This window comes from Strigops habroptila, chromosome 3 (assembly GCF_004027225.2).
Source record: "Strigops habroptila isolate Jane chromosome 3, bStrHab1.2.pri, whole genome shotgun sequence".
NCBI classification, from domain to species: domain Eukaryota; kingdom Metazoa; phylum Chordata; class Aves; order Psittaciformes; family Psittacidae; genus Strigops; species Strigops habroptila.
Genome location: NC_044279.2, coordinates 57,064,548 through 57,090,144, shown reverse-complemented (window position 1 = coordinate 57,090,144; position 25,597 = coordinate 57,064,548). Strand labels below are relative to the sequence as shown.

The 25,597-nt window shown below is 40.7% G+C and overlaps 1 protein-coding gene across 3 annotated transcripts; it reads left to right on the top strand.

Moving 5' to 3' along the window:
- Positions 1–559: 559 nt before the first annotated feature.
- On the top strand, positions 560–24,876 carry PARVG (parvin gamma). 3 transcript variants are annotated; one of them, XM_030480436.1, is made up of 13 exons: positions 560–859; positions 4,476–4,577; positions 5,081–5,145; positions 8,117–8,219; positions 10,101–10,241; positions 10,664–10,779; positions 12,745–12,800; positions 13,692–13,714; positions 15,667–15,728; positions 15,844–15,912; positions 17,264–17,365; positions 21,204–21,276; positions 23,173–24,876. In XM_030480436.1, the coding sequence occupies exons 2-13, from the start codon at positions 4,499–4,501 to the stop codon at positions 23,250–23,252; spliced, it is 969 nt and encodes a 322-aa protein (XP_030336296.1). In that variant the 5' UTR covers positions 560–859; positions 4,476–4,498; the 3' UTR covers positions 23,253–24,876. The 3 variants fall into 3 exon arrangements, with proteins under 3 accessions (XP_030336296.1, XP_030336295.1, XP_030336297.1); XM_030480435.1 differs by having other exon boundaries at positions 4,473–4,577; XM_030480437.1 differs by lacking the exon at positions 10,101–10,241 and having other exon boundaries at positions 4,473–4,577.
- Positions 24,877–25,597: the final 721 nt, after the last annotated feature.

Here is a 25,597-nt window from a genome sequence, read left to right as displayed (position 1 = left end):
GGTAGTCCCTTAACAGTGTTAAACCAGACCACTTTAATTAGTGTGCCTGCCTACCGTCTCATTCAGGGATTTCGTGGAGGACTGCAGAGTTGCTTTTGATTTCTGGAGGAGTTAATGGATGTAGCTGGTACCGGAAGGAAATGCCCAGGGAAAGTGGTTGCTGTAGGGAGCTTTCCCACTTTAATCAGAGCTGGAAAAGAGAAGGAAGAGCAGCAGCACTGCCTAGTGGAGATAACTCTTGTCTCAGATGAACATTTTGGGCCTTGATGTGGCTAACCACTTCTCTAGGGACAAATGAATTAATCTTCCTCTGCCTACGTTTCTCCTACCAGGTAGGTAGAGTGGTGCTGATCTGCTTTATAAAGTGCTCAAGGGACCATGAGTAAAAGATATAATGTACCACCATGATTTCGTCTGTCATTGGCTGTTCTATTTTTATATGCAAAGAAAAGCGCACTGTGAGGCGCCCCAGATGCAGACTAGCAAACAGTCATGCCACACAGCACCATGGAAGAATGATCGTATCTTTCTAATACTTTCTGGTATTTCAGGAGTTGCAGGGTTCCATGTTTCCTGCATTTGTATTTCTGTTTATTTTAGCCTCCAGCAGGGACCCAGCACATAGACAATTAAGTTCCGGTTAGAACTGTGGTTTCATTTTTAGGAGCAGTCAGTACTGCGGGGCGCAACTTCCCTCTCGCGTATTCTGTGTACTTCACGCTGCCCTGCATGGGAAGCTGCGCCTTTGGTGCAGGACGCTGCAAGCCTGTGGGGCAGTCCCCTCTCCCCATAAATTTCATCACACCCGCTGGGAGAAGATCTTGGAAGAGTTTCTGGAGAATTACCAAAGAAGACAATAGTAAGTTTGCGAAAAGGGACTCTTTGGGGTGCTTCTTTTTAAATTATGTATATATATATTTTCTTTAACTGTCAGACTTTCTGTGTCCACGTGTATTGTTCTTGCTCAGATGACATCTCTTCTGATGCTACGGAGCCAAAATGGCTCTTGAAAGGTCTGATACTAAACAAGGAAGTAAAAGTAAGTTTTAAACTTACATGTTCTCCTTTTTCCCCCCCTTTTTTTTTAATGCTAGTTTTCTGAAAACAGAAATTACTCCATTACTATATTACAGATATTACTGTTAACATTCCCACTTAGTTTTTGTTCCCTCCTTTGTGTGATCTAGTTAGAAAACTCCTAGGAAGTGTGTTTGATCTAATATGGAGTAGGGCTTTTGTCTTTTCAAACAGGAAATAAAACAGTTGAAACGATTTGGTAATATGGGTAAGTGCCTTGTGTATATTCTACAGCCAGTTTGTATGCCAGAGACCACTGGTAGCTCATTAATGCTTTATATTGTGTATCAGGGATATCTGGGAGCCAGACTCTGTGAAGGAGTAAAAGTGAGCTGACCCAACTAAAGAATTGGTTATTTCATCGGTGGTTGTGGCATTGCAACATTATGCAATAGTCTAGCTCTTGATTTGAGAAAAATTCACTTATTGGCTGCCTCATCTGGTGATACAGGAGAAATAAAACACATCTTGACTTTAAAACAGACAAGCCTGTACATCTTTGATGTTCTCAGAGAATGAGGACCAAATTATGCCATTACATAGAATCATAGAATGGTTTCGGTTGGAAGGACCTTGAAGACCATCCAGTTCTAACCCCCCTGCCGTGGGCAGGGACATCTTCCACTAGACGAGGATGCTCAAAGCCCCGTCCAACCTGGCCTTGAACACTGCCAGGGATGGAGCAGCCACAACTTCTCTGGGCAGCCTGTGCCAGTGTTTCACCACCCTCATTGTGAAAAATTTTTTTCCCAGTGTCTAATCTAAATCTCCAATTTCATTTGAATAATCAATAGTTAAACCTCAATTTTATTTAAAAATGTCATCATGAAATGCTTCTACAAATAGTATTCAAGCAGTTGTCTCTTACAATGATCTCTTCTGTATATTACTCTTTGAAAGACTGCTGTCTAGGACCGAGCCTCACAGAAATGCAGCTTGTCACAGGAAGGACTGCTTGCAAATGCTGGTTATTAGTAATAAGCAATGAGTCTATTAAATGCTAAGGAACTGCATTTCTCAGGCTCTGAAATGGCTGTGGGAAGTCAATGTCAATAAATGCAAGGTGAAACACACCGGGGGGCGAAGCAATACTAGCTCTACAGGTAAATGATGGGCTTTGAGTGGTGTGTTGGTGTTTTAGACATAAGATCTTGGGGATATAATAGATAGGTCCATTAAAATGTCAAATCTCTGCTCAGCAGTGATCAAAAAAGCAAACAGCATTAGGAATTAGGAGGAGAGGAGCTGAGAACAACCCTGTGAATGCTGTGGTGCACCTCTCTAAATCTGGGAAGATCTGGTTCCCAGCGCTTCACAAAGGCTGTGAAAGCACTGGAGAGAGGTCAGAATAGGGCAACGAGGAAAATCAAAGGTATTACAGACTGGTTTTCCTGTGAAGGACAACTAAGATGTAGGCTGTGCTTCCTCAGTTTTGGAAAGAGGTCACTGTTGAGGGTGTAGACATAGATATCTACTACTCCATGTAGACATATAACTTGAAGTAGTAACACAATGACATCAAGAATGTGAGTCGGTTGGTCTCCTTTACACTGTGCATAGTAGGGAGCTTCAGGGAAAGCTGGAAGGTGGCACATCAGAGCAAGCAACAAGGTGGTGGTACTTCATGCAGTGTAAAGTCATGATCTTTGGCTCCTCACTGCTGAACAGTGATACACATATTCAAAGGGTGAATGGTAAGTTCATGGGAAGTAAATATATTGACAGCCTCTAAATACCAGGACCCCAGTTTTGATGTAGGAAGGCTGGACTGCAGGCTGTTGAAGAGTTCCAGGAAAGTATCTGTATCTGTTTGCTCTATTTATATTGGTGGATTTTTTTGTCATCCTAAGCTTCTGCATTTGGGTGCTGTAGGGGACTGGATACTAGACATGCTACCAGTACTAGACAAGCTCACCCAGTATATCAATTTTAACACTCTGAGGCCTTCGAGGATATTAACTTATTCTATTGCAAATTCTTAGTTTCAGGCCTTTTCTTACAGGCCTCCAAATTTTAATTTAAAAGTGGCTTCTGATGTTTGGATTCCTTGGCCAAACAGAGACAAGGATGCGGCAGGCAGTGCACATCACTTAAATGTGTAAATAGCTAAAGGAAGTAAGAGATGCACAAGTTGAGTATTGCAGCAAAGCTGAGCTAGTGTAGGCGGTGGTTTACACAGACAATTAAAGAAGACTTATGAGGAGGACTTCCTAAGGCATAACAGCTGTCAGAAACCTAACTTAAAAGTAAGTTGTCCTTAGGTTGCTCTGTATTAATTAACTTTTCTCTTTCAGTTAATTTCATCTGAGTAGTCTAATCTCAGAGAGTGCAGCTGTTCCTTGGGCACTAAATAACTCTATTTCTCCTCAATTTTACCAAGAACCTTTTTAAAGACAGCATTCAGTTTTGCAGCCACCATAATGAAACTAATTCTCTTGTGACCCTTTCTCCTGGTGGCTTGCTGGGAATTTTGTACCTAATTTGTTTTGCCAGACTCATGTGCAAAGGCATCCACTTGCTATTTTCTACCAATATTCTGACTGAAAAACGCAAGTCGGGGAGTCTTGAGAGACGGGGCTGCTAATATGGGCATCTTGGGTGGACAGTAGAAGTCCTCTCCCGTTTGAGCCTCTTACAAGGGGCATCTAACTTTCTGTTGAAAAAGAACAAAGAGTCAGCCTGCCCGCTCCTAGAGTGGCCCCTTTCCTTCCTCTGGCTTTTACTGCCCTTCAGTACAACTCCTAGCTGTTTTGGAAAACTTCACCCATAGTTTTGTGTTTGTTGACAAGGTATTTTTTTCACTGCTGTATTGTGTATGGTCATTCTGCTTTCATTTGAGGACACGCGGGTTGAGAAGGAAAGTCATTCTCCAGTCTGCATTGAAAATAAAATAATCTTCAAGAAGCCATGCAACTTTATCTAACATAAAGATGGGATTGTCTATCTAGAAACATGCCATGTTTCCCCACAGCTATACCAGATTATCTCATAAAGGGAACTACTTATATTCATAAGCTTGTCTCAGTAACTTATCTACTGTATTCTTCATTTAATACTTCTTAAGTATTGGTTATTTTCATAGCAGATATCCATTGATACCTTGGAAGTGAAAGCTTTTTCATTTCAGTTGAAATAGGGTTTTACTAATCTAATTAAGATGAAACAGAATTAGGTGGCAAGTTTTAGTATTTTTGGGGCTTTTTGATGATTGATTAACAGAAAAAAGCCTTTTTAACTTTTTCTTTACACACATTTCAATACATTTTCAGACTTTTAAAGCAATCCACGAGCGATGAAATAGTAACTGAAAAAACCCTTCAGTTTGTTTTCTGCTTAGCACTAGTTTTGATCTTTACATGCCTTTACTCATGTTCCTTTTTCCCCATATTTTTTAGCAGTTTACCGGGAGTGAGAAAAAACAATGGATCCAGACTTTTTAAATGTGTTTACACAGCCTGCTGCACTTGATCAGTTCCTAGCTGAGAATGTCATCGCTCAAGGTACATACTTTATGAACTAGGACAGAAAAAGGTCCAAAGAATGACCTGAAGAACCAAGCAGAAAATGTGCAGTACAAATGAACTATGTATTTTTCAGTAGTGGTCCCATGATTTTATCATCAGTGAGTAAGCTTTGTGTGTGTTATTTGGCTGCTGATTCTCTAAAGGCAGAGGCAGATCATGAAGAAGCAACACAAATTTTAGCTGGTTCTTTTCCTGAAATTTAGATTTCACATATAAAGATCTGACTAAGTTTGTTTTCCTCTTTCCAGAATTGAGTAAGATCTGTGTAGATCTTACTTATTTGAATTACATTCAAGCGTAATTTCCAACATATACCATTTTCTCACTCATAAGGAATCAGTTAAAACAGAAAATGTCAGTGTTGCTACATATGGCAAGTAGTGATATTGGGTAATACTACTCTGTTAGCTGATTTTACAGCAAACTCGCATTAGTCATACCTGATAATTGTAATGGATCTTGTTTGCTTCCCTTCATAGGTGAGAAGAAGAAACTCATAAAACCAACCTCAAGCAACAATCCCAAATTGGAAGAATTAAAACTGGTACCATTTCTTTAACTATATTGTTTAACCCTCACCTTAAGTTGTTTTAACCTGTTGTGTTAATGCTCCACCCTGTAAATTACACAACTCTTTGGCCCCAGTCCCCCACTCTCTATGGAGGGGGATGAGCTCTGCTTTTGGCGCTTGGGCTCCACACAAGTAAACCAGAGCTTCAGTTTAAGCACAGTGCCAGGATGGCTGGAGCCATACAGGACCAAGCTACAAATGCTTGCATCACCCAAGAGTGGTCACTGCTGTGTGTAAAGAGGAGTGTAGATTTGAAACCTGAGTTTTTTCTTATGATACCTCTCCTAACCTGGGACATGTGAGCCACGTTGGAAGTACCCAGTTGCTACTTCATTGTAACGATAGTGTAATAGCAACGAGAATCCAGCTGAACAGTGGACTGTGACTGAAAGCAAACCTAGATCAGCATTTACTGTGACTAAAGAAATACATGCAAGTTTGCTGCCCTGATCCCATCTTAACAAGTTTTAGGATTGCTGTGCTGATTTGCAGCAGTCTTCTGTCTTGTCTTCTACCTTCTACTGGCAGCTGGCTCAGCTGTGATGCAGCGTGATGAGGATAGCATAGAGCAGAGGGAAAAGGGATGACGGATGTGCAAGTCACCAAGAATTCAGGAGAAAAGCTTTCAAGTTGTTGTACAGTATGTTGTCTGCTTGAGGTAACTGTGAAGAATGAATCCTATTTCACAGGAAAGCATTTTGTTTTGAAAATCTCCCCCGTGTATTCAATCACTGTGTTTCTCTAATGACACAGCCCAGGGGAAGGCTAGCATACGTGTATATCCTGGAAGAAAAGTGGCATGTCTCTTATGAGAACAGCTTTTCTTGTATTATGGAGATAGTAGAATTGTTATAAATACTATGAAAACCAGCTTAGGCTATTTGCTGATGTGTGTATATTATGGCATTCATAAATCCATAAATATGTGCATTTCTAGATTATGTTTTCTTAAACCTTTGTGCACATTTGATGAAAAAAATTTGATTTTTGTGCCAGCCTTTCATAATGTTTTTATACAAAAGAGAAAATCTGAAAGGAGGTGCTGCAAAATGCAATTATGTTGTCTACAGAGATACTAAATTTATATCTGCCAAAAATGAAGAGCTTACCTCAGTTTATGAAGATTTCTGTGAGCTTCAGTGCTTAATCCATTTCCTGTCAGAGACTCCTGAAGCAATGTTCTTCACTGTCTCATTTTTTTAATTTGGATGATGAGGAGGTGGAAATTGGGTCCCAAGGAAGGAAGTCCTCTGGATGCCCATTGGTGCCACTGGTTGCCGCCTTAATCTGAAGATTTCATGGCTCATCCAGAGAAGAGATTGGGATGGAGGGGAGGACAGGGAGGTATCTTCAAGGGAAGGGTAAGGGAAGCAAAGAAACTTGCTTGGGAGAAAGACTCTGTTCCACTGCATTTTGGTTTTGAGGTAGCTTTGGGGAATTCAGGAATGTGAAATGGCTCGCTGTAGTTACTATAAGTATCAAACTGTACCTAAAATAGAAGATGGTTGCATTTGAAGGCCAGTAGCAAGATTTAGACACAACACTCTGCTCTGCAGCTGAGTGGGGCCCCAACAACTGAACTGAAAGCCAAATTGTGTGAGCTGCAGGCTGTGGATGTGGCTGTTTAGAGCCAAGACAGCAAACGAGTGATCTCATAGATGTATACTCAGCAGTACTTTCTGCTTTTCCAACTTCTGTCTGGCTGTGCCATTATGTTTGTGGTATCTTTCTATCCCTTACACATCTAAAGTGTCAACAGGTCTTAACCTGTAAGCGTTAGCTGAGGAGCACAGCTTTCTGCTCTAGAAAATTCTTGTTACTTCTTAGCTGAGAAAGTATATTCCAAACACTTTGACAGCTTCTCAGTTCAGGCAAGTGCTGTGCCAGGCCTTTTTTGTTTCTTGTGCGGTTTCAAGCATCTCAGAGATATTTTATTTTTCCAACCTGCTTTTTACATTTTTGTTAATGTTGGCTAACTTACAGAGATCTGCTGTGAATTTTCTCCTCTGTTTACAGTGAGTGAGAAGGGTATTACCCACACAACCAACTCCAGACACTCACTTGTAGCAATAATAGCAATACGAGCAGTACCCATCCCTCTTCTGAAAGGTTCTTGTTAACAGCCAGCTGTGGCTGCTGCTTTTCAGTTGTGCTTCAGCAGGTCACCTTCTATTTCTATTGACACATGTGGATAAAACACATGCTTGGGGAACTTCAGAGGAGCTCCTTTAGTCTCCTGTGTAGGAGCACAGTGCAAAAGGAAGGCGCTGCAGAGGCAAAGAATGTAACTGTGGAGGTGGTTCCTTTCCAGCTGTAGATAGCCCTTGGCTTCCCAAGCAGCCTCCCCTTGCAAAGGCAGGAAGGATATTGAAAAGGGCGATGGGAAGACTGCCACATAAGAAAGTGAAGTAAACAAAATGCTTTTTTCCCCCAAAAAAAGGTACTTGGAGACAGATTAGTACAAAATTGCAAAAGAAAAAACCAAAAATAGAAGAGGGAAGGAAGGAGTGCTAGTAACATGGATGACTACAAGAAACAAAGAAGAATAAGTGAAGCCACTTTTCTTACAAACTTTTGTTTGATTGTTAAATTTGTGTGAATTCTGTGATGTCTAATGAAGGCAGGGGTTGGGAAAAGTACTCTGCAGCCTCTTCCTATGAAAGTGGGAGTAGAATCCGTTTCTCCACCTGTATAACTATTTGTACAAAATTCATAGGAATGTAATTTGTGAGATGTCTATTTCATTTGAAAATTAGGGAGAACTAACTGATACTTAATTTCCCTTTAAAAAACAACCAAAAAGCACAAAGGAAGTGAAGGTTGAAAGCAAAACAAGATGTGAGATAAAGGACTAATGAGAAAGGTGAAACACAATATAGCACTGAGTGCTGTACTCTCTAAACAACAAGAATATAATTGCCAGCTACTTTGTTTTCCTTCACAGTTATTGATTGACTGGATTAACACAACTCTGAGAGAGGAACACATAGTAGTTAAAAGTCTGGAGGAAGATCTGTATGACGGGCTTGTACTTCATCATCTCTTGGGTAAGCTGCTGCTCACAAACACATCATAGAGGAACTTCTAGATCAGAGAATAAACCTCTCAAATTGCAATCTGCTGGAGTCTTACTTCTCACTAATGGAGAAAGCACTGCACTGGGAGCCATCTCTGATAATTGCAATTCTGAACAAATGCCTGATGACCCACTATTGGTTTTATATAATTATTTTTCTTCTAAGAAAGTCTTTTTACCTGCTAGTTAACATAATAAAAAGATTAACTTTGAAGTGTGAAATTACAGTGCTTCTAAAGGGAAGGAGGGCTTCATAAGCCAGGAGCACAATAGTGACTTCTGATGCTACCAGAAACATTGGATGGAATCAGCACTATAATTTATATGTTTTCCTTCTTTGAAAAAAAAAAAGGGGGGGGGAAGGGGATAGGTCTGAAGCACTGGGTTGTAGTGGGAACAAATGGAAATCTAATAGGCTCTCTACAGTATGAAGTGCTTCTATAAAAATGGGACCTCGGAGCAGCCTGTTGTTCTTTTTCTATTTCTCCATATCTCTTGTTCCTACTTCATTTTTCTTCCCCCTTTCACTCTTTTTGGGGATGTCTTTCAAATAATCTCTTTTTCACTAAAGCTGAGGGCAGAAGCATGAGCAGGTTTGGCTTATTTTCACAGTTTACCTGCCTGAGCAATAAGTTGGGATCACTTCTATATATGTGAGTTGATGTCCTCTATATATAGAATCATAGAATCGTAAGGGTTGGAAAGGACCTTAAGATCATCTAGTTCCAACCCCCCTGCCATGGGCAGGGACACCTTGCCCTAAACCACGTGGTCCAAGGCTCTGTCCAACCTGGCCTTGAACACCGCCAGGGATGGAGCATCCACAACCTCCCTGGGCAACCCATTCCAGTGCTTCACCACCCTCACTGTAAAGAACTTCTTCCTTATATCTAGTCTAAACTTCCCCTGTTTAAGTTTGAACCCATTACCCCTTGTCCTACCACTACAGTCCCTAAGGAAGAGTCCCTCCCCAGCATCCTTGTAGACCCCCTTCAGATACTGGAAAGCTGCTATGAGGTCTCCACGCAGCCTTCTCTTCTCCAGGCTGAACAGCCCCAACTCTCTCAGCCTGTCTTCATATGGGAGGTGCTCCAGCCCTCTTATCATCCTCGTGGCCCTCCTCTGGACTCGCTCCAACAGCTCCATGTCCTTTTTATGTTGAGGACACCAGAACTGTATACAGTACTCCAAGTGAGGTCTCACGAGAGCGGAGTAGAGGGGCAGGATCACCTCCTTCGACCTGCTTGTCACGCTTCTTTTGATGCAGCCCAGGGTACGGCTGGCTTTCTGGGCTGCAAGCGCACACTGCTGGCTCATGTTAAGCTGCTCGTCAACCAACACCCCCAAGTCCTTTACTGCAGGGCTGCTCTGAATCTCTTCTCTGCCCAGCCTGTAGCAGTGCCTGGGATTGCCCCTACCCAGGTGTAGGACCTTGCACTTGGCTTGGTTAAACTTCATAAGGTTGGCATCGGCCCACCTCACAAGCGTGTCAAGGTCCCCCTGTGAGTTGTAAATGGTGTACACACACCATTTACAAGAAAGATGCACTCACTGGATTCCTGTAGCTTCTGCTAGGAAAAGGAGGAATGTGGAGTGCTAAGACGGGGGCAAGCATGATGCTGCAAGGAGTAACTTGAGACCTCTCCTGCAGTTTCACTGATTTTACTGAGGCTTTCAGAAAGCACAGGATGTGGGTCTGTGGTGGAAGCTATTAAGTGGTATTGAAAACTTAAAATGAAAGTTTGTGTGCTTTGCTGTCATTTTATGTTGGGTTTTTTTTTGTTGTTTTTTTTTTTTTTCCTTATGGTGGTGTTAAAATACATCCATCTCCTTCCTTTGGACTCTGTCAAAGAAAACCTAGGATCTCTCAAGCTGGATGTTGACAAGATCGCATTAACAGAAAAAAAACAGCGACAGAAACTCTCTGTGATTCTGGAAACTGTGGCTAAGTGTTTGCAACTGGAAAAAAGTCAGCTGAAATGGAGTGTGGAATGTAGGTGCAGAAGTGAAATTGGAGAAAATCATCCGCAACAGGGCTTCCTCTGCTATATGGCTGCTATGAGGCAAAGGGGTGCCAGAACAGTAATTAAACAACCAGTTTTCAATTACTAGTTGAATCAAAAGTGAGACAGGACTAACTGACCCTGACCGGATCATGCAAGCCTCATCCTCTTAAGTGTGTGGCTTGTGGACCACTTCATACTCCTCATCATTCATGTGTATGTCTCACAAAAAGGACTTTTAAGGTGTGGTATTGCTGAATTGTGATATTACAGAAACTGCAATCTGATGTCTCACCTGTGTTATAGCCCTCCCTAACTTTGGGATCCTCTGCACAGGGAGAATTTATGATATTTGAGTGAGGTTTACTTGGTTTGCACACTAAACGTTGTTTTCTTTCTTTGCATGGAATAGCTATCTTGACAAAGGACTTAGTGAGCACACTGCATCTTCTGGTTGCAATAGCAAAGCACTTCGAACCCAACCTGGCCATGCCTCCAAATGTTCAAGTGGAAACAATCACCATTGAGGTAATTATAGTGTCAGTATTTGTTACAGTAGATCCTAGAGTAGATCTAGCAAGACTAATTTGCTTAGAATTAGGGAGAAATGTGTGCGCAGCTGTGAAAGATGTGCCTTTTAATTTCTGAGTTTGTTGGTCTAGACTATAAAGTTCTCAGTTCAGATGCTGTTATCTTTAAAAGGTTAGAAACACTATGCTGTTTTTCCTCCTTGATCAAAGAAAGGAATGATCCAAATGGAAAACAGCTGTTGATCTCTGTAAAAAAAGAAAAAATAAGAAATTCTGCTGTTAGTATCTCTAAGTGTTTTAAAATAGAACCCTGCACTCGTAAATCATGACACTGGTATAATGCTGAGGGCTTATTTCTTTAGGGGAAGGGAGTGTTTACTCCCCTTCCATTAGGGTCACATTTTGGTATTTTTCTCCACAAGCTGATTTCTATATGCTTTCTTCCTCTATTTTGTTTCTTAAAGTCAATTATGGGACTTTAGGAGAACATCAGATATCCCTCAATTTGGGATATAATTGCAAAAATGTGTTACAATTTTAACAGAGGGTTTGCAATTTGTTGGTGTTGGGAGCCAAGTGCATGGTCTGTATGGCATGACCTAGCACTCTTCCCTCTTTGGAACTGATCATTATGGAACTGAAATGAAGCATGCCCTTGAGTTACTTGTGTCACTTGTGTTAGGAGGTTTAAATGTGTCCTGGAGAGACAGCTTCTTCTAGGGCTTGGTTCTGCAAAGGTAGCTGTTGTGGCCCTGTCCCATCTGAGCTTTTCAGCAGAGAAGCGGTCTCTCTGGTATCTAATGGGACTCCAATTGTGCATTTGGAGCTGCCCACGCTCCTGTCATGTGGGCCTGATCAGTGACAACCCAGCCCTACCATCTAGTGCCTTATGGCAAATGCCTCAGCAGATGCTGCTTTGAAATGCAGCATTGGGAAGGACTGTTCACCCTGAGAAAGAGAAGGGGCAATGAATTTAACAGGGTAGTGGTAGTGAGCTGATTCCCCATACAGAGGAAACAATGCCCTCAATAGGAAAGGTAGTCATTAGGTCAAAAGTAAGGAAGGCTCATAAAGGCACAGCTCAGAAGAGAGGGCAAGGGCAGGAAAGGGGAAATGTTGAGAAAGCCCAAGGCAGACCAGAGAAGGCCTGGCCTTTCTACAACATGTGCCTGCAGGAAGGACCTGTCTTTGCCCTGGTGGGGCTGGGTGCCCTTGTCGTCAGCAACGAGTTGGCATAAGGGAGTTGGCTCAGCATGTAAACAGAGAATGCCTGAGAGAGCAGTGATCACCAGGCACTTTTCTGTGATGAGAGATGGTTGCCAGGTGCCTGAATAAAGCAGTATACTTGCCCATCCTCTCCTCTCTCTTCAGAGTGACAGCTGGGCTGAAGCTGTTCTTTTGATGGTATGTGGAGTACTAAGATCTATATACAGGAAAAAACATGCAAGAACATAAGCAGAGATCTCAGCTGATTTCAGAAATAGTAAGAATTGTCATCCTAAACCTAAGCAACCCACCAAACCTCTTGAGGGGGGATTCATCAATGGGAGGCAGGCCATGGCACGAGGTTATTATAAAGCAGAGGTGACCACCTGCAGTCCTCCAAAACTGAGAAGTGCATCAAGCTGCTTTGGGCAGGCAGTGAGTTCCTTTATATAATAATATAATCAAGACTCCAGGTGAACATGCTAGTCTCTGAATTTCACCAGCTGAGGGACCATGTGCCTCTCCTTTGACTTCCTCTGATGGGGAAGTAAGTAACTTATGGCTGAAGAGTAAAAAGAGCAGAAAGGAGCAGCAACCTCTCAAACTACCTGTAGTAATTGTACTGGACATCTTGAATAAATGCCCTCTGGTAATCATTTAAGGCAGCAAACAGGTCATGAGATCCCCAGTAATGGTTACAGGGTGGATTTTTTTTTGTGTGTAACAAACACAAAAGTATTTATTGTCCTTTCAACAGAACACCTCCAGAGGATTAAAAACATCAAATGCCGTGGAATATATCACAGAAAACAAGTAAGAGGGGGTATATCTGTTTTTCACATTGCCAATCAGAAAGGAAATACTGTGGGTGTTTTCCCCCTTATAAAAAAATAGCTGGGGATCATGATGATGATAAAAAGTGTGAACCCAGGTGTGCGTATGCATGTTTCTCTGATTTCTTTCGTTTTTTGGGTGGTTTTTTTATTCAGATTTGGTATTATGGTATAATACCCTTCTTTACTCTTTATATAAAATTACCTAAAATAATGTGTATGATAATTTCTGAGGCTTAGTGTTTGTCATAGCCGTGGAATATAATAACAAATATAATAATAAAAATCCAGTACTGTAAAATTACCTACCCCAGACTAAACTGGAAATTTTCTAAAGCCACAGTGTTTTAAATCTACTTTTGTTTTGTTGCTATGGTATCATTAAATAGAGATAAAGGAGGCAGTTCTTTTCATATTTTACTGTGAAAGAAAGGGTTGAGTTTGCTGAGTTTGAAAGGTACTGTCATTATTAAAGGAGTTAAGTAGTAGGATCCTATTTATATGTTCAGAGAGTATGGATGAAATTTCAAGAACTAGAAACAGATTTGCGTGCTATCTTTTATATGATAGAACATCTTCAAACTCTAATATCATGAGCAGCATAGTGGAAGAGAATATTATGGATTTGGCTTATAAAATAAATGTTCATTGGTCTGAGGGCCAGTTAAAATCTCATATACTTCCAAGAGTCTACACAGTTATATAGTGTACTTAAAAATGTTAGAAAGTTACTCTGCCATAAAGTTAATGGCACTTTGTACTGTATCTCCTGCTTTACAAAATAGCCGATGGCCCAGATAAGCTGTGCTTGTGAATAAAATTGGTTCTGCTGAATGCTTTTTCTAATTCTTGCTGTTTATTGCACTTCTAGGGAGAATTTAGAAGCACAGTCAGGTAAGTCCTGGCATTGCCAAGTTCAGTGTTTCACGATTATGTGCTATTCTACTACATATTCTGATCATTTTCCAGATAAAATCAGTATTGCTGCCACTACAGTTAATAGAGATTCATGGATTCCTCCTAGTGGTTTTTTTCCAAATGTCTTCTGTTTATGTCTGTTCATATCAACACAACATAATTCAGAAATTGGGTGGTCACTTTGCCTACAGACAACAGATGGGAGATGAGACAAGAAATGAAACAGTGGGTTGATGACCCAACAGAAAAGAGCTGGCTGGGGGGCAAAGTATGTCTTGGATTTGCACATTGACCTCATTCACCATTGGAACTATTTACGAGCATAATGTCTTGAGAATTGTGTGTCTTGTTGCTACCAGTTTCAATGTAGTTTCCCTTCTGCAGTTTGCAAATGACATTTTGAAGTCTACTGGTACTTGACTATGGATGGCAGCTCAGTAAAGCCAACATCCCCAAAGTTTTTTACCCTTAGGGCTTTTGAGGGCTGTGAAACACTTGAGGTGAAAAATGTCTGTCTGTGCAGAGCCTGCAAAAGGTCGGGGCACTGCTCAGGCTTCAGTGTGAGCTACTCTTCCTTACTGCAAAGGAGCATGTTGTATCCCCAGTGAATCAAGACAACTGTTTTAATTCTCTGCTGTGCCCTTTATATTAGCATTTTCATCTTTTGTAGAAGTGCAGACTGTATCATTTAATACATATGTATCATTTATTCCAACGAGTGGTCTCTAATATCGGCTGAAATTGTGAACAAAGCCCTCTTTAATTAGGTGCTTCTTCCACTGGGCTGATTCTGCTGCAAAGAGAAATCTGAAATTCACTCTTCAAAATGCTCCCTCTCTCCATTTTTGACACAGCTTGCTTAACAGAGAGAAATCCCAAAGCGTGCCTCCAGAAGAGGGCGCTCTAGTTTGCAAGACCGTTGCAGGTTTCAGACTGTTGCTCAGTGATTTGTTTGATGGATTCACCTATTCCCTGACACTGCTCCTGCAGCAACCCCCTAACAGGGAGAATGGAGAATCCAGAGGAAACCTTTTCACAGTGGAGGCTTCTCTGTTGTTGGCTTTTGGGAGGAACCTTCCTTAAACAAAGCTGCCTTCGCTTTCCTGTACTGTTGAAACTGGTTCTCCATTTAGTTATGCTCCCAGAGTGCCCTTGATTTTTAAGGGTGTTTCAAATATTTTGTTCATGCTTGAAACAGAGCAGTTTTGTGGCCAGGTTACCGTGAGAAGGTGTATCCTGTTCTTGCTAAACCTGGGCAGAAGATGGAGGTGAGGGTGGGCATGCACAAGGATTTCGATGAATCCCATTTCCTTGGAAATCTTTAAACTTGTGCTAGTTCTCTGTCGCAGCACTGCTGACACTGGCTCAGTGCTTTTAAACTGAATGGCATCACTGGTTATTTTTGAGGTCTGTGAATTTGCAGAGGAAGGGCAGTGTCTCCAAACCCAATATCTAGTTTGTGGTTTTTGGAAGGAAGGGGGCTGTTTTACTGCAAATTTGATGTAACTGATGTTTCTGTTAAAATGTATAGCTCTTCTCAGCTTACAATAGTTTATCCCAGAGGTTCGGGGTGAAAAAAAAACCATAGGAAAAGAGGTAAACTGTAGAGATGTTTAGAGAACTTAGCTATTGCTCAGGCTGTTGTCCTATTTGTTGTGCTATTTGCAGCACAAATCTTGAGAACCTCTGCAGGCAAAAATTACAGAGGTGAATGAAGTAAATTGTGTTCTCTGATGTAGTCGGGGCTGAAGGGAAGCTACTCACCCTGTTTTCCAAGAAATACAAAAGCAGAAATTTTCCCCATCTCCCTGTGGCTGTTTTCATCCTTGGCTTATAAGGTGTGAACACCTTTCTCCTTCTGGACCCACTTTAAACCTCTGATCTGACAGTTATTCCAAATAATGCCAATTAATGTTGTTTTGATACAGAAGATGATGCCTTTGATGAATTATTTAGCCGTGCTCCAGATAAACTGGATGCTGTAAAAAAGGTAATTTACTTTTTTAATAGACATCAACATTTGTAAGGTAAAACAAAATTAATTTCTTCACTGAAAAAAAAGTTATCTTTTCTTCCACCCTCTCCCCCCATTCTGTTTTCTTTAGGTATTACTGCAATTTGTCAACCAGCATGTTGGAAAATTAGGATTAAATGTGAAAGACATCAGCTCTCAGGTAGCCTGCTCTAAGCTGCATGTTAACCATGTTTTGTCAGCTGTCAGTGTTTACTCTCACCATTAGGATTCTTCCTTTTTGCTGTAGTAATTTGAAACTTGGCTATTTAACTATTATTTCTAGTTTCAGGTTAAGATATCAGGCTTCAGCCTCTGAAGTTTCTAAAGCCAATAAGTAATGAAAAAATATAACTTTATATTGAATGGTGCCTTTGTAATGCTATAGAGAGTAATTTTCAGAGTCTGCCCAGCTCCTGTGGGTGCTCTTTTTGTCTGAATGGAAATAAAGGTGTTCTGACAATTAAACTGAAAGCCAAGCTGATTGCTGGTGCTTAGTGATTTTTAATGCTGGATTTGCTTCACAGTGGGAAGGTCTGATTTTCATTGCATTGCAAAGTCCCATCCTCTGAACATCGAGCTGCTTTAGCATCTGTGAAATTGCAAGAGAGGTGCTCATTAGGCATCTGGGGATGACCTCCCTGGGTGCTGATGAAGAGAGGCACAACCGCACCTCCGCTGTTCTCCTCCACTGCTGCTGCCTCTGGGGAGGGTGGACGGTGGCTCATGCAGAGCCAGGGAGCTGCAGCATCCTCCCTGCACTTCTCCAGGGAGTGAGTGAGTGATGGGAGATGAGCGCAGGGATGTCCCTTGTGACTTCTTCATTCCCTTCTTCTGCAGACACGCATGCAGAAATCAGCCCACTGATCTTGCTTTACTCCAACCGTTAAAAACCTCGGTGCAGGTGCAGTCCCTGCCATTTATGCCACGTGGATGAAAAGCGGAGCTGTGCTGTGGTGCTCGTCTAGTTTTCCCTGGTGGGCAACTGTGAGAAAGGAAATTTCACAAGTGTTTTCTCATAACAAACACTTACAGGCTGCCCAGGGGGTTCGTGGAGTCTCCCTCTCTGGAGACATTCAAAACCTGCCTGGGCACGTTCCTGTGTAACCTGCTTTTGGTGGTACTACCTTGGCAGGGGGGTTGGACTGGATGATCCCCAGAGGTCCCTTCCAACCCTAATGATTCTGTGATTCTGTGAAATCTCAGGCACAAGGCACTATTTCCTTTTATTCATACTTACGCATTTGTCGCTTGTGGTTGTCTGTAGTCTCTTCACATCTGGAATAGTTTGTTTTAATAGCTGTCTTTTTACAAGATCTTATTTTCACTAACATGAACTTGGGAGCCTTATGTAACTAAATACAAAGTTCACTGTGGAAGAGGTTGAGGGAGCTGAGTCATTAAGCTGTCTGCTTGCCAGAGTACCATTTAAATTCCTTTATTGCTAGAACGGCATTTATCAAAGTAACTTACTAAAAACCAATGTAATAATATTAAGATCATTCTTCATCTAGTTTGCAGATGGAGTTATCTTACTTCTGTTAATTGGACAACTGGAGGGTTACTTTCTGAATTTAAGGCATTTCTTCCTGACTCCAGACAGCACTGTGGAGATGGTAGGTTGTTATTTAATTGTTTAGAGCTTGAAGCTTCAAACATCTTGTCTATTTAGTGCTTCCATATGTCAGTTAAACAAGAGCTCTAAACTGCTGCTGCTGCATGTGAAGTCATAAGCATTTAGCGTTTGCAAGATAGTGGTTTGGGACAGTAGAAACACATGCACTGCATGTTAAAATACCTTGGAACAGGTCGGTGTCTTCTTCAAAATTAGTTATTATCTCACGGGAGGCAAACTATTGTTATTTATATTTATTTGACAGAGACATGCTTCTGAAGCCTTCTGGTGAAATACAGAGGGTCTGTGTGGTGGTGAATTGGTATGCTATCTGTTACAAGTCTGTCCTGCAAACAACGTTTTTAAGTGGATGACACCCTTGCATAGCAGAACTGGATCCCTATAGGTTTCCTTAGGCTGTCCTAAAAATATACCTTAATCAAGACATGACAAGAACATTCTGAAGGCTCCCTCTGTGCTTTGGAAGCTCGCAAGAGTTTACATTTTTTTCTTCCCCAAGGCTGGGAGCTGTAACCTACGCAGCCAGACTAGAGGTTGACACCTTTTTCAACCTCTACCAGGCAGATTTCATCACTGCTTTAAAAGAACAAGCTGGCATTAGCCAGAAGCCGGTGTAAATGCCCCCTCCGCAGATCTAGGGTGTTATCTATATTGAAATATTTCAGATATTTTCAAATTGTCTCCAGTATGAGCAGAGATTTTTCATGTGGGTCACTGAATAGCTCTGAAAATCTTGAAACTTATTGTTCCTGGGTTATATTCAGTTAGATCTCTGAAGATGAAACATGTCAGATCCTTTTTGCTTGAGAGCTGCCTGAGAGGGGAATCTCTCCTCTGGCGTGGTTTGCATTATAGCTTCTTTGTACAGACAAGACTTTCATCTGATTCCCGATCTCCCTGCAGTTAATATTCATGGGCAATATTTATGTGTAATGAAAATTCTGAGAGGTCCTGTATTAATATATAAATACTCCTGTGGAGTTTTTCATCAAAGCATTTAAAAGCACAATTGCCTGAGACCTAGGTTCAAATTCTGTCAAAAATCCATTGTTCTCAGTTGTGTGCTTAAGGTATTAGGAAAATTCAGATTTTTTTAAAATCTAAGAACAGGGAAAATATGTTCTGAAGGCTTGAATCAAACAAAATCAAAGCATTTCCCTGCAGTGGTTTTTCTTCCCTTTCTCCTCTTCCCCTCAGTTTTCAAATTTTTTTTTGCTCTGGTCTATTGACTTGGAAATAATTCTTTAACATTTCCATTAACTTTATTTAGAGGAAATAAATGATTTTTTTTGTTCAATTTAAAATTTTAAAGATAACCTTTTTATTTTTGTATCAGCTCTATTCAAGCCTCACAGACCTTTTTCAAGAAATGAGACACCCCTAAATTTCAGTTACAGATCAGAGCCCTGACTTTATAGTTCTTAACCTGCACATGCTGATCATTGGCCTCAGAGAAGAATATAATGGGCTTGGGTACTGGTTCAGTACAATTCTGTATATCCTAGTAATTTCATTTTTGCAAAGTTACTTCCAAGTACTGGACTTATTGTTGAACAGTTTGCCAAAGTGGTATTTACCATTTGTTTCTCCTCTGATGTTCATTACAAGATGAAAAATGAGATGAGAGTGTAACTAAAAATATTGAACGACCATAGTTCAACTGTCATTTGTACATAAAATACGTCTTTCAATTCCCCTGGGCTTTCTAACTCCCTGTCATTTTAGACATTAATTGGTACTGTAAAGTATGAAAATGAAACTTTTCTGGAGATTTAAAACATGTCACTTGTGTTGTAAAAATGGTGACAACCACACGCACTGTTGTGATCTGTGCAGTGCATCAACTTTTCATTCAAGCCGAAAGCTTGCGATTGAAAGCTGGTACATACACTTCGTGAATTGCAAAGAGGGGAAATTGGGATGGAAGCAGTGATACTGAGGAAGAAATAGAAACAAGAAATAAGGAGGGAAGCAGCCCACATTAGAAGGACAAGAGGGATGAGGAAGGCAGGTGCAGAAATTTGAGAGGTGACTCACCTAGAGGTGCAAGAAGACAGCATTGGGTGTGGGTAGGTTTGTTGCAGGGTTTTTGAGTGTTTATCACAGAAAAAAAAAAAGTATTTACAAGTAACTGTAAAGGAAGTCCAGCTCTGGCCACTCCTGTGTATAGAAAGGTATGTGTTTTGAGACAGAGTATCATCACAGAGTAGGTCAGGCTGAAATTAGGGGTGAACTTTGCACAGTCAGGAGATGATGATGAAGGAGGGCCCCTGTGCTTAAAAAAACTGCAAGAACTTGATACTTTTGCCAAAACAAGCCCAGAGCTGGAAACCCGTAGATGTCCTGACCTCTGTCCTGTAAATCCTAGAGACTTGTCCAGCTCTTTTGAGTCTGGAAGCACAGGTGGATGGAACAACTTATTTTTCTAGGTTTTCTTTCTTTGGTGATTATCAGTATTTCTGTCTGAAGATTTATTTTGAAATCTGCATGTTGTTCCTTGCAAATATCACACACATTACAGAGAGGGAAGTGTGCCCCTTTTACCTGTGTTGGTTCATTAAGGAAACATTTGATTAATTCATTCCAATCAGAAGATTGTGTAGATCTGTATGAGCTTAAGCTCTCCTAGCTGCTGACTGTCAGAAGAAGAAAACAAGCCTGAATCCAAACTGACAGTCTCAGTCTCTTGTAAACCATACATTCAGGTAAAAAATAAATCTATTGCTTCTCTTCAGAGCACACAGTTTTGCTTGGCTTATGTGTGGGGGACCCATGTGCTTATTGTCAAAAGATAATAGGCAACAGCACAGCAGCAGTTATGATGTGCCTCCCAAAAGATAAATTGCTCAGTAGCCTAAGGAATGTATGAAGAGACAATCTGAAGTTTGTTCAGGTCCTGGGGGTATTTAAAAGACATGTAGATGTGGCATTTAGGGACATGGTTTAGTGGTGGACTTGGCAGTGCTGGGATGACGATTGGACTTGATGATCTTAAAGGTCTTTTCCAACCTAAATGATTCTAGGATCCTATGATTAGAAGAAGGGAGCTTCCTAATTATTATCCAAGTAAACAACTGCCCTTAAGCTGTTAGAAGGCAATAATGGGATGTTATATTACTTAAAAAATAAAAAATCATTCATGACTACTGCGTATGTGTATGATGCCACTTTAATGTGGGGAAAGTAGAGAAGAATCGGCAAGGAAAAATCAGAAACCCCCCCAGCCTTCATTCATAGATGTGTGCTTAATTTCTCATGAGTAATATTAAGGATATCATCACTGCTGTTACTGTATATAGACATCTTTATATGTTAAAGCATAAACTTTTAGCTCACAAATACTGGCTGATCAGAAGATTTGCAGTCTTTGTAATACTAAATGAAATAAAGAGAACTTTTTCCTTATGTGTTTTTTGTTTGTTCCAAATGTGGAAAACATACGAGCATTGTTAAAAAAATAGAAATAAATTCCATGCATCTATTAGATCCTGTTATGAATCTATCCTGTTTTCCCCATGGAAACATCCATTAACACAAGACTTTCACATGCAAGGTCTATTTTTAAATAAATGGATTCTTTTGCCCATCTCATGAGATACATTTTGTAGGAGATGGATTTCACATCCAATTTTATATGATAATTGCTAGAAATTCTGAAGAGCACTCCATCAAAACTAAGGAGATGGATATGAGCACATATTTATGAATCAGTATCTTCAGCTACTAAAAAAATACTTTTTAAAACCTCCTGGCCACTGCACTGCTGGGTGGAAAATATTTTCTTTATATTGATTTTTCTCTCTTTCTCCCATCAACAGCTTCACAATGTTAACGTTGCATTGGACTTGCTGGCAGATGGAGGTCTTCTGAATTTTTCTGTGAACTCTGAAGGTGAGTCATGACACGCAAACTTTTCTAGAATAGAATTGCTAATATTCTGGCTTAGCAAAAGTTAGGGCAATTGAAGAAAGTAGATTCTGCAGTGTGACACTGACACATTTCATTATATGGCTGCCCATAGCTCCTCATTCAGAATGAATTGTAATAAATCTGAGAATCGTTTTCAAGAATATTTCTGTACTAAAAATATTGACTGTTACAGGTTTAGTAGTTTTGCACTAAACTTAAACTATTTAGTAGGTCACTGTTGAAGATTTTAAACAGTGGCAGGTCCTAGGGAAATTACAGCAGCTGAGCTGGAGGGAAAGTTGTTTTCCTATCTCATAAGACATTTTAGTGCATTAAAACCAATCTTATTTCTTATGGGAAGATACCTTGCAGAATATGTCGTGAAAATCAGAAACACTGACCGCTATTTTCAAACCCAGAAGAGCTCATGGGTCAGTCTCCTGACTGTGAAATTCATAGGTGTTAAGTTGCTATTCTGCCTAGTTCAGACCTGGGAACCGAGTCTTGATCTCCTGCATCCAAGTGAATGCTTTCCTCACCAAGTCAATGTGCATGCATGTTTCTTTTGGATGAGTCTCATTTTCCAATTGAAAAAATGGTCCGAAGAAAATTTTTTGACCAGCTCCTTGTGGGATGAGAGACGTGGTTATGTTAATGGATGGTGCTGTGAGTGCTTAGCCTGACTCTTTGCAAGGCACATGACCTCACCCCATCATTCCTTCGTTAAGCTCAAAAGCTTGTTGTTGAATAAAGAAATAAAATCTTTATTAAAAATAGAAAGCATTGTCTCTTCCCCTGTTACTTGTTTATAAGCAAGTGGGTGCATGTGTTTGGTACATAACCCATGGCATCATGGAAGGGGAAAGATAGAATTTAGGAGTTTTTGTTTTTTCATTTCTTTTTCCATTAATGCTTTAGTGATGTCGGCAATGTCATTCATGATCATTCATGTATGATGGGCATGCATGAATTGTAGCCTTTTTGCCATATTGCATAGAGCCAGGAGTTTGGAAAGCTATTTATGTTAACTTTGAATAGAGTAATCTGTGTGAGCTCAGATCTCCATGCTGAGATCTGAGCTCACCTTTGTATATACATACCTTTTGTATGAAAAGAGAGAGACCTATGCTTGCTTTCCTTCCCTCTGGCTATTCTGCATTGCCTCAAACACAGAGTTGATCCGTATAAGAAGTACTGGTGCAAGCACCTGCAGATCCTTTAGCTTCTCTGGGAAAATACTCAGCTAGTGATTGAATTTAGTATGATCTAGGGGTACTTATTACAGCTACAGTGTTTAGTCTTTACTAGTGTTTCATTATTAGTCTTTCTTCCAATGATTTACAGCACTGTAAGAATAATAAACCCTCTAAATCAGTTACCCTCTTCCATTGCAATTGTTAAATACAAGAGCAGTTTATTTAGCTGAGAACATGGAAGCTGAAAACTAAATGTGAAAAAGAAAACAGCCAATAGCAGTAAAACGTAATGGAAATGTTACAACCAAGAAATAAAGTATCAACTAATTCCCAGTATGATTCTTACCATACAAGAATCATTCAAAAATAAAATTGTAAAGTCCTAAATGATCTAATCTGTTCTCTGCTAGTGAAGAATTATTTCTTACTATGCATTATTTATCCTGTCTTCCAGCAAGACAGTGCAATGAAATGAACTTCTCCTTAAGTTCATTTAATGAATAAATAATTTTTCTAGCTCTGTAGTTCCTGGTTTGCTTCTTGTTACAATTAGATTGTCTAAGTTTACTTTATAATTGGGGAAAGGTGGAATATTGTCTTTGGCAATTGCAGTCTCTTTCTGTTCCAGCAATTGCTAATGCTTCCCATCTGGTTTTGTTGTTTCTGGTTTGTGTATCCACAGATATTGTGAACGGAGATATGAAGACTACAATGCGAATTCTGTATTGCTTGTATTCCAAATACAAATCCAAGGAAACATGAAGAGCAAGGCCAAGAGCTTGGACTTTGTTTTTTGTTCTTTTTTTTTTTTTTTTTTCCCTAGCATATCATGCTCAGATTTTTGGATTCCCAGCTCTGTTTGCCACTGCAAGTGCATGCACTTGTGTCTGACACTTGTTGTATTAACATTGTATATACAAGTATGTATTCATGCAAGTTTTCACGTAGGCCTGAGTAACTAAGTATGTGTGTGTCCAGGGCCAGTGTATTGTGTAATTCTGTGGCTGTAGCTCTTGCTCCAGACCCTGTCTCTTGTTCTGTCTGAGGCCCCCTAATGCTGCAAAGAAGTGAATTCTAGGCTCTGCAATCTTTGCTTCTGGAGGTAAATTTGGAAGCTGTAATTACAACCTCCCCACTTTCCTGCTTGAGTGACTCTAGAAACTAGAGAGTGGAAGGACCACAACAGCATCACTGGGAAGAGGAAGATTGCAGACACACTTGAAGCTCAAGTTCAAAACCTTCTTTAGACAGGTGGCCAGCTGTTCTCAGACAAGAGGATATGGATTGGACACCAAACGCATAGGTAGCAGAGATGAAAGCTGAACTTACCCAGTGTCTAATACAGTTCCACCATCTGCCTGCTCAAATACAGAAAAGGGACTCAACAACATGCTGGTTTGACACTATGCTGTAGCAGAGAGGTCTCCTGCACAGCTGTAGAAAAATGTCTTTGTTTCCTTGCTAAGCTAATGCCAAACTGTGGCCAGCTCCAGCCTTTTGCAGCCCAAATGTAATGTCTGAGTAGCAAGAATGCCAATTCCTGGGTCAAGCATGTTGTAAGAGTGACTAACATGACCGCACTTTCTCTCCAGTAAGAGGTAGACAGATGCTGTCTTCCTCTGCAGCTGGTAGAGGTAGAGGCCATCATGGGTGGGAGTAGTGAAACTCTCAGCTTCTGCCACTTCCGACAGCACACTCATGCTGCAGGGACTCTAAAACCCCTCTGAGACTCTCAGCTGGATTTGTTCAGCAACCATCCTCAAGCATCCCAGCAGCTCCCTCTGGATGCAGGAAGGCTAGTTGCAATTTCTGATAGCTGTCACCCTCGGTCATTGTTGAGGGTTTTAAATCAGAACTCCTTCAAAACCTCCGTATACTCCCTTGACCTTAAAATTACGTCATGTTTGTGTTGCATAAAGCTTGAGATCTAATGAAAAAAATGTTTTGATATTATTTTGGCTTCCATCTAAACTTATTTAATTTCCTGTCGTCAGTGACTCTGACATTTGATCTCTGATCTGATCCTCCATCTGTGTGTTAATGGGAAACCAAAGCTTGCCTAGTGCAAGGGCTGACATTTACAGAGAATTTGTTGTGTCTACCTGAGGATCACATGGCCTAAGAAAGATCCTTAGATAGCAGCGCTGGTAAGTGTTCAAGTTCTGCCTTTGATAATGGTAATACTGCACAGCTGCTGGAGGAAAGGGTTCTGCAAACTGCCCTGAGCCTTTTTGCACCAATGATTATCTTGTTATGTTTTTACAGAGAAAAATCCAATGCATGGTGCCAATGAGCTGCAAGATCAGCTTGCTTCCCTAGCAAATGTTGGTTGTGTGTGCTGTTTTGAACGATTTAAGTAAAGAATACTTGTCTTTTTCATGTGCAAGTCTCCATAGGTGTCTTGCTTTATTCCTTAATGGGTGTCAGTCGACTGGGAGACGTGAAAAGTTTGTGATTGCTCCACAGATCCCTGCTGCTGTTGCTGTAACATGGCAAGCAGATTGTAGAATAAATCGTTACTGAACAGGTAAAACTGGGATGTGGCTTGTGGAGAGCAGGGGTGAGGGGGTAGAAGGGTATTTGGTGGTGATATGGTAACAGTGTGGACTTTTCTACCTTGGAAGCCAACCTGAATCTCTTCCCCCGTGTTGGTGAACAGATGTCATCTCCAGTGCGTGACTTTAGTTATAACCTAGAGGCCTGTGAAAACATCAGTGGTGGGGGATTAGCTGGTACAGCCCTGGTTAGATGGTTATTACTGCTCAAGGGAACAGTTGGGTTTTATTCTGTGTTTTCTGAGTTTTGTGGTCCACTCCAGCATAAGTAAATTCAGTGCTTGTACGTCTGCAGATTCTTGGCAGGGGAAGTCTAGTTCTTGTTATTTAGTAAAAGAAAAGCTCATATTCCCTTCCCCAAACCAGCTTGCCTAAACGTATTATGAACAAGTCATTCTTTCAAAAACATACAGGGGAAAAAATAACAGCTAATGTGCTTGAATCAAAAATACAGTGAGACCAAACCCGAATGTTTTAATCTGTTTTTTATGCTGTGAGCCAATTTATAACACGCTTGATGTCTCTGAACACTTTGATAAAGAGCCTGTGTTT